Consider the following 15,123-nt stretch of genomic DNA (forward strand, 5'->3'; position numbering starts at 1 on the left):
ATGGCTGTGTTGAAAAATAGTGTTTTGTAACTGAGGATTTGCTCTATCAAACAGTGTTACTGTGCTTTGCGTTGTCAATTTCCACAGAAATAAATGGGGAGCATTACTTTTGGAGCAACCTATGCAATACAATATAGAAATGTGATTTGGGCAAGGCGCACTGTGTAAAACCGGAGCTGCTTCTTGAGGAAAAATAGTGATTTTTTTCTGTTATTTTTATATACATTTTACCAATGATGGTTTTCTTCGGTGAAAAAAAATGTGATTGGAAACACTGGAATGGCTTATAGTAATAGATACTGTCTCCTTTGATTTCTACAATGAGAACGCCTGCTAAAGAACAAGGGTTAAATAAGTTGCTATTCTGAGCTAATTTAATGATTTACCTATTAAAGTAGAACTTAGGAGAACTGAAATATTAGTGATGGTGTCCTCGTTAGCAATGTTAAAGGCTGCTTCTAAAATTTAGATGACTGCAACTACTTGATCCTCAGATCTGTTTTCTTTTTACAGAATGTATAAAGCCTTTCAGTACTCCTAACGGTTCTTTGGTGTTCATTTAATTGTTGGCTGTATGAAGAGTGTTCCACCTTAAGTATAGCTTGCTGCAGAGAGGTACCGTGTGGGCTGTCTGACCTCTGAAGCCCTGGGTTTAGGAACGGTTACTTTCACGCTTCTGTGGGTGCCTCTGAGAAAGCACCTCTGAGTCTACAGTGTGCTGAGTGTTGGGTATAGCAGGGATCTGTGGGTCTTATTTGCCCCCTCCAGCAGCCCATGTAGACCCCGGAGGTTGTGACCTCTGATGAGTGCTGTGCAGGCTGGCAGCAGGCCGCATCTTCCGCATTGCCAGCAGTTCTGCGCCGTTCTGGGGGTACTGGAGCTTACAAAAGTCATGAGACAATAAAATGTATTTTCTTAGGAGGCAGTTGGAGTTTGGAACGAGTTCTAAGAGGGGTATACAATTCAGTTATCAGTAGGAGGTTGGACGCAGCACCTTTTCTTTCTTTATAAATCAGAAACAGCGTAGATTAGAAAGGAAGGAGAACGTAGATGGGAAAATGTATGTATCGGAGCGTTCTGTGTGCGGGAGCCTCTGTGAAGGTCTGAAATGCTAGGCCAAAGGCACCGTGCGGAAGTATGAATGCCAGTTGCAGTGTAAATGTGGAACACGTTTGTAAGGCTGCCATTTGATCTGTTCCTGGTACCTCCTTATTTTCTCTGTTGTCTTGTCCCAGTTTGGCAATTGTGATTATCATGCTCGCCCCTTAGAGGGAAAAAGTCCATATTGCAGAGTCAGCCACTAATTGCGTTAGAGATACAAGCAGAATGACCTCTAGGTGTTGAGGTAATGTCTGTGGAAATACTTCTTTCCAACTTTGTGTAGGGAACCATCAGTCTCTCAGCAATTTTCTAGTCTTGGGAACTCCTGAACTGCTGCTAGGTTAGTGCCTAATAGCCGTCAGCTGCCTCTTTATAAACAGTTCTCTTGATTTTGTTCATTTGTCTTTATATAGAAGAATCTTTACAGTCAACGTGTATTTCTAGATGCTGTGTTAAAATTGCTGGCAGAGTCTATTATTCTATACAAACTGAACAATCTGGCCCCTTGTTTTATTTATAAAGGTTCAATGTATCTTTGCCTGTCTACATCAATCTGCAAGGGAGTGTCAGAAAGGCCCCGCATTCGCCGAGCCGTGAGTTATCGCTAACTTTTCAGATGTGTTAATGAATGTGGAACAAACGCAGTTGTGTTTTAAAACAAACAAACAACAACAGACTATGGATCCACCTCCTAAAAAGCAAAACAAAACATGGAATTCTTTACTGCGGTAGCAGGCATGATTATAAAGGGATTGCTCTAAATTTTTAGCAGTGTGAGTAACGGTGGTAAGTTTAACCTCCAGAAAACCTATTGCTGAACTGCTCTGAAGCTGCCTTCAGCCTGTGGATTACTGGGTTTAGCTGTCATATCCCTGCAGTCAAATTAAGCACGTGGTGTTCTTGGGAACTTTTGTTTGCTTAATGATCTGAAACTGAGCCCAGCTGAAAATGCTATATATTTGCATCCTGTGCATGGAGCATAAATGTGATTGCACCATGAGAAGGGCTGAACTTGTTTTTTCCTTTCTTAATTTCCCCTCTGTTGTATTTACCTAAGTAATGGATTTGACTTTTTGAATTGTTTAATAAATTCAAAATTCTCAGCATTTCCAATCATCGAGTCATAAAAATGTAGTAACTGTAAAATGTATCCATGTTCTTTATAGTACTTGATGAAATGGATAAGATTGCTGTATGAACTCATTGTGTGTCTCTTTTCACTCAGCAGCCCTCCTCGCTTCAGTAATTCACCAGTAGGTTTTCAATGATTAAACATTTGAACAAGTTTTTATTTTTTTGTGAATAAACAGACGAATACTGAGAGAGATTAAGGTGTTTGTTTCATCATGCCTGTATCTTAAGAGCAAGAGAGCCATAGCAGCAATCTCTCTTCTGAATCTCAGAAAGTGACAATTACGTTATGACTTGAAGGAAAGCATATTTCCCCGCCCCCTCTCCTTCCCCCCAAATACCAGCTGGTGACTTTGATTTGGAGACTTCAGGTCTTGCTCCCAGATGGGGTTCTTTAAACTTGCAATTGGATGTCAGAGTTGTGCGCAGGTTGATGCCTCTGCTGCTGATGGAACTGCAACCTGCCATCGTGAAGATGCAGTTAAGATGCTCCCATCCCAACAAACAGCACATAGGAAAAACAATGTATATGTGGCTTATGATGCAGTTATATGCAAACACCTGTAAAATAATGTTGCATATAGGCTAAGTCCATATGTTTGACTGACTTTTTTTTCAGGTTTTTAAGCATTTAAATTCATTCCTCTGCCAACTCTTTATGCTACTCCTATCAGAAGTAAGAGGGCGCTTTGCTTCAAAAAGCAAAACATTAAAATGAGTATCAGGTGGGATTCAGTGAAGACTCACTGTGTATCATTTTGTTTATGAGGCTGCTTTTATTTGCTAATTGTTGCATAGAAATACATTGCTATTTCATACAAAACCTGAATAGAGCTCATTTAACAAATGCTGTTGTAGCAAAGTATTCTAAAGCTAATACTGTCTTTCTGGTTTCAAGCACTTTTCACACTACATTTTTGTAGGGGAAGTATGAGAGTATTTTTGAATAGCACTGTAGAGCATTAAAATACGTATTTGTGGTTTTGGCTTTATTTGGCAAAGAAGCATAGTGTGTTTTAAGTTCTAGTCTCCATAGGCCTTCACTACATGACAGGACAGTGTTAATGCTTTGCATGTAACTTGCAGAACATATCTGGCTTCCCCAGATTTCTAACCTGGAATGTGTTGGTTTCTATGTTGCAGGTGATACGACCCGCCAGCGAATCAAGTTCAGTGATGACAGAGTGTGCAAGAGTCACCTCCTCAACTGCTGCCCTCATGATGTCCTCTCTGGAACTGTACGTAGCTGAATATGTTGCTTAATTTAGTTAAGAATGGGGAAATTCAATTATGTTTGATCTTTAATGTCTATTGACTTGGTGGTTTTCAAGCACAGGTTGCATTCGTACCATCTTTTATACGAAAACTGAATTTTGCATTACAGAGGCTTTTTTTCCTCTCCATTTCTGGCTGTGTATGCTAATTATTACTTAGAAATTCATATTTGTTTGCTATAGCATACAAAACCTAAAACAGATAAGACTACCTGCATAAATTATGCTGTAACAAAGTGTTTATACACTGGTAGTGTTGCAACTAGCAGAAATACTCCTATAAATTCTATACAGACACATTAATTATGAAGTTACTTCCTTAAAACTTCCTGTTGGCACCTGAATGGGGAAGAGAGGTTTGGTTTTTTTTAATTCAATTGCATTTTTGTAAAAGCAGTTGAAAGTTCCAATAATTGTATTTCTATAAGCTGAAACGTATTGAACATAAGTGACACAGTGCATGACATCCAGTTACTGTCCTACTTTTACACGATCCTAAGGCAATTTAAAAATCTCCATTTGTAGTATATTAATAACTTGTCTTGGATTTTTGATTCTGTATCAGAGATTCCTGTGTAGGTACCTCTGATAGCAAACAAAGTGCTTTCACACATGCCGGTGACTTTTCTAGAACAGTGGTGCTTTACTTTGGGGTGCCTGAATAAGGTAGCTTACCCTTTGTGAAAGGGAGGGAAGTTGTGTTACGCTGATTAAGGAAAAAGGATGTACGTGTAGGCAGTTACCTCAAAACAGCTGATAGATGAGGAGATGAGTGTGTTGATGTACTGAGTCTCACTTGCATACTATTCTTAATACAGCACTTCAGTGGGTTATCTTATTCATGTTGGCATATTTTCTTACCCTATGGCAGAGGAGAAAATAAGGGCGAGACATATGTCTTAGGGGCTTTTTGAAGTATTATTTGTAAGTATTATTCATTCTCTGTACCTTACTCTTCGAAATGGGAAACTTGATTGGAGTCCTCAGTGAAACACAGAATAAAGTTCATTTCCAAGATGAAAAGCTGAAACATGTAGACCTGATAACTGGTTTACCTGTGACCTGTCCTTTAATACAAGTAGCTGTCATCTTAAATTACCATGATACTTCTGGTTAATCAAAGGGCTTCAAAGACTCACACCTGTACTAAATTTGTTTGCTTTACTTATTTTGGTACTTGTACTGACAGGCAAATAACTACAGTTTGTCCTTCCCTTCTCTGAGAAGTCCCTAGAAAAGTAGATGCAACTTTAATTGTTATGAAGCACATCATCAGGAGGCAAAATGAATAGGAGAACTGAACCAGAGAATTTAAGATTTGTCTTAATAAAAAAGGCAGTGGAATAGAAAAGCTGCCCTGGTTCGGCTTCTTTTTAAGTCTTGTGCCTCCTTTGCCTCCTCCTCGTGTGATGTGTTAGGTATCAACTGAACATAATGCATGCTGAAGCTAAGGCAGGACAAGTGATAGCAATTTGATAACAGTGCTTTATGTATCATTGTGTGTGTAGTTTTATTTTTTTCAACTGTTCTGTATGTAACTGTCTGAAGTGGCGGGGGGGGGGGGGGGGGGGGGGGGAAGGAAGAAGGTGTTCTTTCCTTATCTGTTATGTTGTCTGGCGCTTTGGTTGCATGATGAACAAAAGACCTCATGGCTGGGGACATAAATGCATGCTACAAAAATGTCTGAAGCCGTTGTTCAGAATTCACAGGGTGCTTTTAGAATGTTAGTTTGACTGCTTTCCATTGTGGTATAATTTCCATGAACAAATACTTTTAAAATGGCCGTTGTTAGCAAGTAAGAATTGTTTATAGTTCTAAAGGTTCTAGGTAGCATCCAAGAATACCTCTTACAGTGCACATCAGGCATGTAGGCTGGGCCTGTCTCTGAGTGTGTTGGATCTTGCTTAAAGCTCTCTTCTGTCTCACGCTGAGTTGTTCTGCTGCTGCTTTTGGAGTATTTATTCACTGAATATCTGTGGCTTGCTTTCTTCCTCAAAATTCAGGTAGTCATCAGGTGACAAAAATGTGATCCATGATGTCATTCTAGGTCCAGAACAACAGCAATTAGCTTAATGCTGTCAGTGGGAGTAGTAGAAAGGGACTCATCAGAAGCAGGCGTTATATGTTACCCATCCACTGTTCTGCTGCTCAGTGTTTTTAAGAAACCTGCTTCGTACCTTAGTAGTGCAGCTATTAAAGGAGCAGAAAGCAGACATTGTGTCTGACAGGTCATTGACAATTTGGGAAATGAACGTGGGTTTATTTCCTGAGTTCTAAGAAAAAAATTATAATCCATCTTAATGTTCAAGATTGATACGTGATGAGGATTGTGTGACTTTGAATTCAGTGCTAGAATCTTGTGCTTATCCAAACAAAAAAGGTCTGTTGAGCCAGTTTATATGGTTAAATCTCTTCATGGACTGCATGTGAATTGCCAGGTTTTTTTGCCATAAGATAATCTGCCTTCCTCTGAAATGCAAACTACTGCAAAATGCAGACTTCTGTGCTACTCTGTTCCACCCACTTCTTCAGAAGCACTTGGGGAGGACACGAGATGTATGAAACAAATAAAACATACATAATGGGTATTCTGCCATTATTTGTATGCCAAAACTCCACTAAGGAGCGCATGCTGATTTTCCTTGATGATAAAATCGCGTTCCCCAGACTGCAGTATGCATCAGCAATGGTAGTGCACACACACGTTTATTAGAAGATTGGAAACTTTCTGTTCTGTCCAGACTTCTGTAAATCTCATCTCTTCTGTCCTTAGATGTATTGCAGGTTTCTTTATTTTTAAGAATACTGTATGAAGTCTTCTGTCATCTCTGGGCTCCTCAAGAACGCTCACAGTGGTTGTTTTCATCAGATGCCTTTGATCAGATTTATCTTTTGGTTATCATTAGAAGTGTTTATTGGGGAAAAAAGACGACAGAACAACAACAAACAAACCCACACATTATTAAAAGTTTCAATTTTGAGATTTCCAGTGTCTCGATGGGCACCAATGCGCAGATTCTGACTCCTTAGAGCTTCCTTTTGCTCTTCTCTGTCTGTCTTACTTCCTGGGAGTTGCTTGTCATGGTAAAATAGTCCTTTCTGGAAGCCTAAATATTTGACTGAGGGCTCTAAGTCATAAGAACTGTGTTTCAAAGTTGAATTTTCTTCTGGGTGCTTTGCCACCAGACCAGTTCCTTCTGCTTCAGTTACCCTTCTCTTTCATGGACATAATGGGCTGTGTTGAAGGTATTGGTAGACTGTTGAGTCCTAACAGCAGAAATATAAACAAAGGTAATAAACTGATGGAGGATGTTATAATTCTGAATGTATTGTGTCCTGTGGTTGTCTTGTATGTGAAGTGTGTTTTTAAGTCTGCATCAGGCACATACTAAGCTAATCAGTAAGATGGCAGAAATGACTTTGGATTCAGCATTATAAAACGATGTCTGTTCAGAACCTCCTTCTAACAGTGACTCTCACAAATGCTTTTCTGTTTTTAATTGACACTGTGCATCTTTGGTGCTCTGCTTTTTGAAGTTGATCACACTGGCACTGCTTCTTACGTATAAGTCAGTGGTTTAAGTGTTTGCTCATTCATATCAAGATGAGAATTTTGTAATGAGGTTATTAAATCTTTGAGTCTTGTCTTCTAGGACATTAAGACTAAAAATTGAAATAAAAATTGCTAAGTGATAAAGACTTAACACTTGCTTTACCTTTTTAGCCTTAGTGAATGCCAATAGTCTTGTGATGGTCAGTATTTTTGTTATTGTTTGGGGTTTTTTCAAACCATGGTTTTTGAGTTCCTTTTCATCAGTGTTACCAGAATGTTTTTGCTTATCTGTATATACATACATACGCGTGTGTGTGTATTATGAGATGAGGAGTGAAACTACATGTGTAGAAGTCAAATAACTCCTTTTTTAACACTGTGGCCCTCTCAAGTAACAGTCTGTGGATGTAAGTGCTATACTGTCTTCTGCAGCTTTTACTAGATGGGCAAGAATGTGTTTTTTCTGTCTTTGTGCATGTGTCTGAGTTGTACTGTTTCAAGTGATCATGTGGTGACATTTAAAGTAAATACCTTCAGTAAGGTTAAAAGTAATAATGTCCTGAGCATTTACAGCAGTAACTTGCAGGTTGCCTTTGACAGCCCCAACAGGTCAGTGCTTCTGCAGTGACCTTTGGTTGTTTTATTACGTTGATTGTCCTTTCCTGTTGAGAGGTAAATGTCGCAAGTATTTTATGTGATCTTGCAAACTGTGGTTGAGAAACTTCTTGCTACTGGGTGAACCTTAACTGTTTTTGTGTGAGTTTGTTGAGGTACGTTGCTTTTTGCATTTTATTTTTAAAAGCCCTCAAAGTATCCTGTTGGTGCAGTCCTGTGGTTAAGTGCATCGTTGGGTTCTCGTGAGTTCCTTGCACCCAGACCTTCAGAACTCATGCTGGCTAAAACAACATCGACTGGGACCTTGGTTTAGCAACACGCTTTGAGACGTGATTAACTTAAGCTTATTAGGGTGGAATTCTGTTCCAGATAAAGACACCTAAATTTAGGTTCCATCTGGGGAGCTGGGTGTCCAAGATTGATTTCACGTGCCACGGAGTGTCCCTCTGAAGGTGGACACAGTACATCTGGTCTCATTGCACTGTGCTGCCCAGTTCTTTTTACTGTGGAAGAGCAATTGGGGTAGTACTCGTATCTCAAATAGGTGTGTTTAGGTACTTGCATTTAGGTGTCTTAATCTTGAGCCGATATCTTTGTCAGTAGTTCCATAGGCTCGGTAGAAGTATTCCATGCTTAAAACTCAGTTGTGCTGATGTGATTATTCCACGTTCCGCTGGAGGTTATCAGCGAATCAGTTTAGGTCTGATTTGATCACGTGAACTGCTTTAACCTTTGCAAATGAAATTAGGCTTGCGTAAGCCACCTCGATTCATAGTCTTCAACCTGGTAGTGATGAATTTCTAAATGCTCTGTTGTGACAGTAAGTGATCACATCAGTCTCTTTAGACACGTTCTTAATTAGTTTGACCGGTGCTCAAAGAATGACTTGATTTTACCACATTCCATTTTAATGAGCATAATTTATGTAGAAGAAGGGCTGGGTTGTTCGTTTTTTATCATTGCTCTTCTGTATGGTTATCTGACCTTAGCATTTTATAGCCTGGTTATAAATTAACACTATAGAAACACATATCTCATTTAAAAGTGAGACATTGCTTCCAGCTTTATCTTTCAGTGAAAGCCTGTTCTAAGATGCTGAAGCCTTCAGAAGTAGGTAAAACTAAAGAGGGAAACATTTTTCTTGACACTTTGGTAAGGAGAGGTGTGGTACCTCCAGAACATATAACGTTTCCCCTCAGATCAGAACTTCATAAACAAATTCTCTTGCTGAACATTAGCTGTTTAGGTGGGGGTATCTTTTTAACTAGAAAGAATTCTCTACAGAAATGCTGCTCAGAGTATCACCTTTCAGAACATTTCAAAGATGCATGCTGTTTTTAGAGACTTTGATAGTATGTGATACTCTGCCACACCTCTCTCAACATCATCCTCTGCATTTTAAGTAGGTTTGGCTTTTATTTGCTTTTCCTGCAGAGCTTACTGCATGCATCCAGTAATCTAATCTTTGATGTCAATAGAATATGTAGTAGCTGTAAAAGCATGAAAATGAGAAGCTTCATGTAGATTGCTCAAGACCTGGAAAGAAAACCTTCTTAGGTTCACGATTTCAAGAACAGCACCACATCTGATGGTTTAGTCTCTGTTTAGCTACTAATGTCACCTTCTTTGAGTGTATGTTTATTTTTCATAAAAGCTATTCAGCTTCTGTGTTGCTTATATTCTGGACCACTTCTTTCTTGTCTACGTGCACTGAACCAGGGTAGTGATCTTTCTGTACCTGATTTGATTGACGTGGTGCCAAGCATCAACAGGAAGCTAACATTGTTCTGTGTTAATACAGTTCTATCCATTTTCATGGATGGGATGATAAAAATACTTACTGAATCATTTCAGTGTGAGGTTTATGGGGATTAAAGATGAGTTATCTAAACCTCGGCTCTAGGAAATCAAGCATCTTTAATTGCCCATTTAACAGTGAATGAAAGAAGAAAAAATTGTTAGAGCAAATGGTTAGCAAGTTGTTAGCAACAGTCATTTTTTTCTTAAATAGAGCTCTGCAGCAGCAGCAGATCTGCATGTGGTTGCTAGACTATTTTCTGGACTAAATCTGCAGCAGTAACCTTCCTTTGTGATAAAGATTCTCAAGATAAGAATTTTTCTGGAGTTAATGTTCAGTAAAAATGCAGTAGCTGCAAAAAATCCTGATGGTATACGTGGCTTCTCATATTCAATAAACCAGTTATGTCTAGCCTGGGGACTTTGTTTCCCCCCATTTCATTGCTTTTCTCATCAGGATTCCTCTGTAAATCACTTCAAGTAGCATGAGTCTGTCTAAAACTTTCTTTCACTGCTGATGCAATGATTTATGTGCATGCTATTTAAGCCTTCAGCAGTAGGTTGGAATCTAAACATCCCTTATAGCTACCTTCTGTTTCAAATATGACTGATCTTGAATGGCTGTTCTTTGCCTTTGGGGAAAGGCACATCTTGGCATCAGATTGCAAAGTAGACATGTGGAACATGAAAATAATATCTTGCTATATCTTCTGGCCTTCTTCATCTGCTGTCCATATACTTTGCAGATGGTCACATGAGCCAAACTATGTGAGCTTCTCTGTGATTAGCAAGGTCCTCAGCAGTTCTGATCCAGTGTAGACTTTTGACAGTAAGGAATCATCCCCGATATGAACCAACTTTGCCTAACTTTGCTTAACTTATACCAGAAGTGCTTTTATCCTGATTTTATGTATAACTTGTAAATTGGCTTAACTTTTAAACTTTTGTCTATGTTTCTAAACTTGGTTTTACTAATAGTTTTTAAGATAAACATTTAGTAGCAATACTTCTGTTGAAGTACTTTCAAAGCAGTAGCCAGAACTAGTACAGACTGCACTATGGAGCGGTTCTAATAATGATAGAATGTCTTCAGCAGCAAAGCCAACAGAAAGGAATCAAGTTTCACTTGTATATATGCTTGTTGTTGCTCTCTGTTATGCCTCATGAGCATTCAGAAGGCTGTGCTCAAAGCTGGATTGAAGAGAAGGAAGCAATTCAACACTATTTCTTCTCATGGTGTTGCTGACAAAAAAAAAAAAAAGCTACATCACCTCTCTCCCACAGCCCCCTAAAATGGCAGCTAATTTTATTGAAGCTATTCAAGAGTTTGTGAAATGATGAATCTCTACAGGCTGGAAGGAGTAGTCCTTGAGAGCAGCTCTGCGGAGGACTCGGGGGTCCTGATGGATGTCAAACTTAACATGAACCAGCAGTGTGCTCTTGCAGCTCGGAAAGCAAATGGTATCCTGGGCTCCATCATGAGAGGGGTGGCCAGGAGGGACAGGGAGGTGATTGTCCCTCTCTACTCTGCTCTGGTGAGGCCCCATCTGGAGTACTGTGTCCAGGTATGGAGCCCCCAGTACAAGAAAGACAGGGAGCTGTTGGAGAGGGTCCAGAGAAGGGCCACAAAGATGATCAGGGGGCTGGAGCACCTCCCCTACGAGGATAGGCTGAGGGAGCTGGGCTTATTCAGCCTGGAGAAGAGAAGGCTGCGGGGTGACCTCATTGCAGCCTTTCAGTACCTGAAGGGAGCCTATGAACAGGAAGGGAGTCAACTCTTTGAAAGGGTAGATAACAGCAGGACAAGGGGGAGCGGTTTTAAGTTGAAAGAGGGAAGATTTAGGTTGGATGTTAGGGGGAAGTTCTTTACCAGGAGAGTGGTGAGGTGCTGTAACAGGCTGTGGATGCCCCGTCCCTGGAGGTGTTCAAGGCCAGGTTGGATGGGGCCCTGAGCAGCCTGGTCTACTACTAAATGTGGAGGTTGGTGGCCCTCCTTGTGGCAGGGGGGTTGGAGATCCATGATCCTTGAGGTCCCTTCCAACCCAGGCCATTCTGTGATGTCCTGGTACTGTAAGAGATCCTAGCTCCTCAGGTACCCTGTCACCTTCCTTCTGTATGTTGTCAACACCTCTTTTTGCGTGGCTGCCTGACGTATTGGACACAGGTACTCTGCTGAAAAATTGCCTCCATTTTTTGCTTGCTGATTGTTTTTTCCCAGTCAATACTCTGGTATTGGTATGTGCTGGTACAGGAGAGGCACAGGATGGTGGCAAACAGAGGGCAGAATTGTTTTTCAGTAGTAATGCTGGCTCAAAGTAATTTCCAGGCTACATGATGGAGTAAGAAGAAATAAGTAAATAACTGGAAGGAAACAGATTTCATCAAAATTGCTTTTGCTGTACAGTGTGCAAACTTCAATTTTAAGCGAGTATTTGTTATACCAAATAAAATTGAGTGCTCTTCTTGGTGATATTCTACATGAGATTAAAGGTTAGTGATGTAATAAATGAATTTGCATTAGTTCATGCTTCCTTCGTGTCCTTTCTAGACCAGTGTTAGATTGCAAGTAAAATATCTATATGTTTTCTTCTCTGATTCACACAGACAGTGTGACAGCTCATCTCTGCTCATCAGCAAAATGTTTTGGAGAGATTTGATTTTTTTTTTTTTTGTCTACAATGCTTTATGTGCGCTGAGAATTATTTTTAAGCAGCATTTAACAGTGATGCTGTGGTTGCAGCTATTCCAGATGATGATTACAAACAGTACATCTATATCGTGAACTGTGTGGAAAGATCAGATCAAGCACTTGACCATTTAATTGCTAATTACTTGTAGGAATCTTGGTTCTCTTGTTTTAGTTCAAGACAGGACATTCTACTTTAGTGACGACTTCTGAACTTTCAGTAAAATAACTTATGCAGAACAATAATGTTACTCTGTCACGTGAACAACCATCATAGAATAAACTGTCTACTCTTCTGTATGTTTTTTCATTATTAATGCATCTTGCATAGAAATCTGGGTTTGTCTTAAAGCTTTATTAAATTAAACTTATCCCCATAATGGAAATGATTTGCTTCAGCATGGTTTCCTTTAACAGTGAAATATTATAACTTTATTCTTGTATATACTACTTGTTATACTACTTTCCCTATGTCTCTTTTCAGAGAATGGACCTTGGAGAATGTCTGAAGGTGCATGACCTGGCATTAAGGGCAGACTATGAAATAGCATCCAAAGATCAAGACTTCTTCTTTGAACTTGATGTATGTACTTCGTTATAATGAGGGAGAGAAAGTGTAACTTTCATGCCCTCGGGGAGGTAAACTGAGCAACAAACTGTAAGCTTTGGTGCACAAAGAAGGAAAGTTTTTGGGAAGTAGTTTTTTAAATATGTGTTTACATGGCTCATCATGATCACGTGCAAGCACTTGAATTTCTAGTCATCTCAAAGTAGAATTGTTAATAACCTTACAGAAGCAGATTAGTATGAACCTGGGTGCTGTCTTAGCAGTATCAATCACTGGGCAAATGCTAATACAGTGTATAATTTGAAGAAAGGCTTATATTCTCTACTTGCTGGGGGAAGAAAACATCATTTTGTACTGGGGATAACAAATGATATGCTGTGTCTCAGTACACTGTTGTTGGAGTAATACAGTTACGAACTCCCAGCTAGGAAGTTAGTCTTCAGTGCAGATAAAAGATTTGGGTTTGTTGTTGTTAGGGGTGGGTGATGTTAATATAATACCTCATAGCTTAGAACCCTGGTGGAACAATGTTTCAGTATTGCGTGTATTAGTAAGGTGAAGTGAATATACCTATCCTTTCAGGAATTTTAATGCATGTTATAAATGCTGGCTGCTTCTTAGAGAATGAGAGTTGAGACAGAATCCCTTCCAAATTTCTGCGAGCACTTGTGGATTTTGACAATGTGTAGGCAGGTTTTTAAAATGTTACTGTGGTTATACACAGTAAGCTGTTTTAACAGTTTTACAAAAGTTTCACCAAGAAAAACTTTTAAAAGTTAATCTCAAACCAGGAATTTGTTGAAGATAATGAAATACTGGTGTTCTTACTGTGTTAATTAGTATTCTGTTGGTGTTTTAGGCAATGGACCACCTGCAGTCATTTATTGCAGACTGTGACAGGAGAACAGAAGTTGCTAAGAAGAGATTAGCAGAAACCCAAGAAGAGATCAGTGCTGAAGTTGCAGCTAAAGTAAGCATGTAAAAACTAATTGCTGAAGTTATTTTGGAGGTCTGTTGTTTTTTGTGGTTTTTTTTAAAGGAACCAGCTTCAGACTACACACTCTGAGAACTCATGCTGATGAATCTATAAATAAAACACTTCATGTGGTTTTCTTCTAACTGAAAAAAAGTTCTGTCATTTTTCTGCAAATATATACGTGTGCCAGGAGGGATGGTTGTATAAATACAGGTCTCTGTGGCATAGGCAACAGTGTGAATTACTTGAAATTTCTGAACAAGATCCTGCTCAAGAGCTACTTTGGCTTCTAAGCCTTTTTCTGTGTTTTGATATGAGACAATTGTTTCCCTTTTATTTGAAGTACTTCTCTGCATGCTTCCTTTAATTTTATCCTATGAATTTTGAATATAGGAATAGCTCAGTATTGGTTCATGTTATTTTCCATAATTAAGGCTATTTCGTTTGTTGAGCCTTTCTTCCTGTTTCAAGGCTGAACGAGTTCATGAATTGAATGAAGAAATTGGGAAACTACTGGCCAAAGTAGAACAGCTGGGAGCTGATGGAAATGTGGAAGAATCTCAAAAAGTAATGGATGAAGTGGAGAAGGCCCGGGTAAAGAAGAGAGAAGCCGAAGTAAGTTGATTATTTAAGGCTTGTGGGATGGAGGCGACAAAATTAAATTGGTCAGTAACTGTAGTGCAAGGTGTCTTAGCTACAGGTGCTTCCTTAGCTTTATATAAAACCAAGGGATTTGCTTTGTGTATGGGAAAATCCTTTGCATTAAGATACACTCCTATGCTATTAAAATTATGCTTATTTCCGGTGGTGATGCGTTTAGCTGTACTGGCTGGTAACATGTTGTGTTTGTGGGGACTTAACTATCTTGTTGGGTCTCACAGCTCTTGCTGTGGTAACCCCACTGTTGATTGTGATGTGATGGGGTGTGACTCAGACAGGAGATCTTCAGTGAAAGGTGCCCTTTGAGACCCTGCTAAGCTTGTCTTCATTGAAAGATAGTTAATGGCTTCTGTATCAGGCAAGTCTAAGCAGTCATTGTAATGTGAAAATGGCAAACGTCATCAGGAGCTCTTCCAAATCATATCTCACTGAGGTACTTAAATTTGGAAAAAGAAACATCTGTGGTTGTTTAATGGTACCAGAGGGGTTGCTGGTAGTCTGACCCAGCTGTCATCTCAGTGTTTGTAGGCAAATGTTGCAAGGATAACGTGATACTTAATTTGTGTCTAAAATGTATGTAGATTTCTTGTTTTTAAATTGGGTTCAGGATGAATATATGTAATGTTTCATAGTATGGTAAAATACTGCAATTATAGTGTTAAAATATATTCATTGTGTTGTTTAGGATAATAACTTCTCCTTGTAAGGTAGTATAAGTACTGAAGTGAAGACAACAGTCACTCCACTTTGTTTAATTTGCAA

General features: G+C 39.3%; 1 protein-coding gene across 2 annotated transcripts in view; it reads left to right on the forward strand.

Moving 5' to 3' along the window:
• LUC7L2 (LUC7 like 2, pre-mRNA splicing factor) overlaps positions 1–15,123 on the forward strand; it is a 31,260-nt gene that overhangs the window by 4,972 nt on the left and 11,165 nt on the right. The window contains exons 2-6 of one of the 2 annotated variants that reach the window (XM_040696384.2): positions 1,624–1,694; positions 3,376–3,470; positions 12,642–12,740; positions 13,585–13,695; positions 14,173–14,316. In XM_040696384.2, coding sequence (XP_040552318.1) covers positions 12,645–12,740; positions 13,585–13,695; positions 14,173–14,316 — 351 coding nt within the window. In that variant the 5' untranslated portion in view covers positions 1,624–1,694; positions 3,376–3,470; positions 12,642–12,644. The remainder of the gene's footprint in view (positions 1–1,623; positions 1,695–3,375; positions 3,471–12,641; positions 12,741–13,584; positions 13,696–14,172; positions 14,317–15,123) is intronic. The other variant, NM_001030755.2, reaches the window with a different exon arrangement.

The sequence above is a fragment of the Gallus gallus genome, chromosome 1 (assembly GCF_016699485.2).
Source record: "Gallus gallus isolate bGalGal1 chromosome 1, bGalGal1.mat.broiler.GRCg7b, whole genome shotgun sequence".
Taxonomy (NCBI): Eukaryota; Metazoa; Chordata; class Aves; order Galliformes; family Phasianidae; genus Gallus; species Gallus gallus.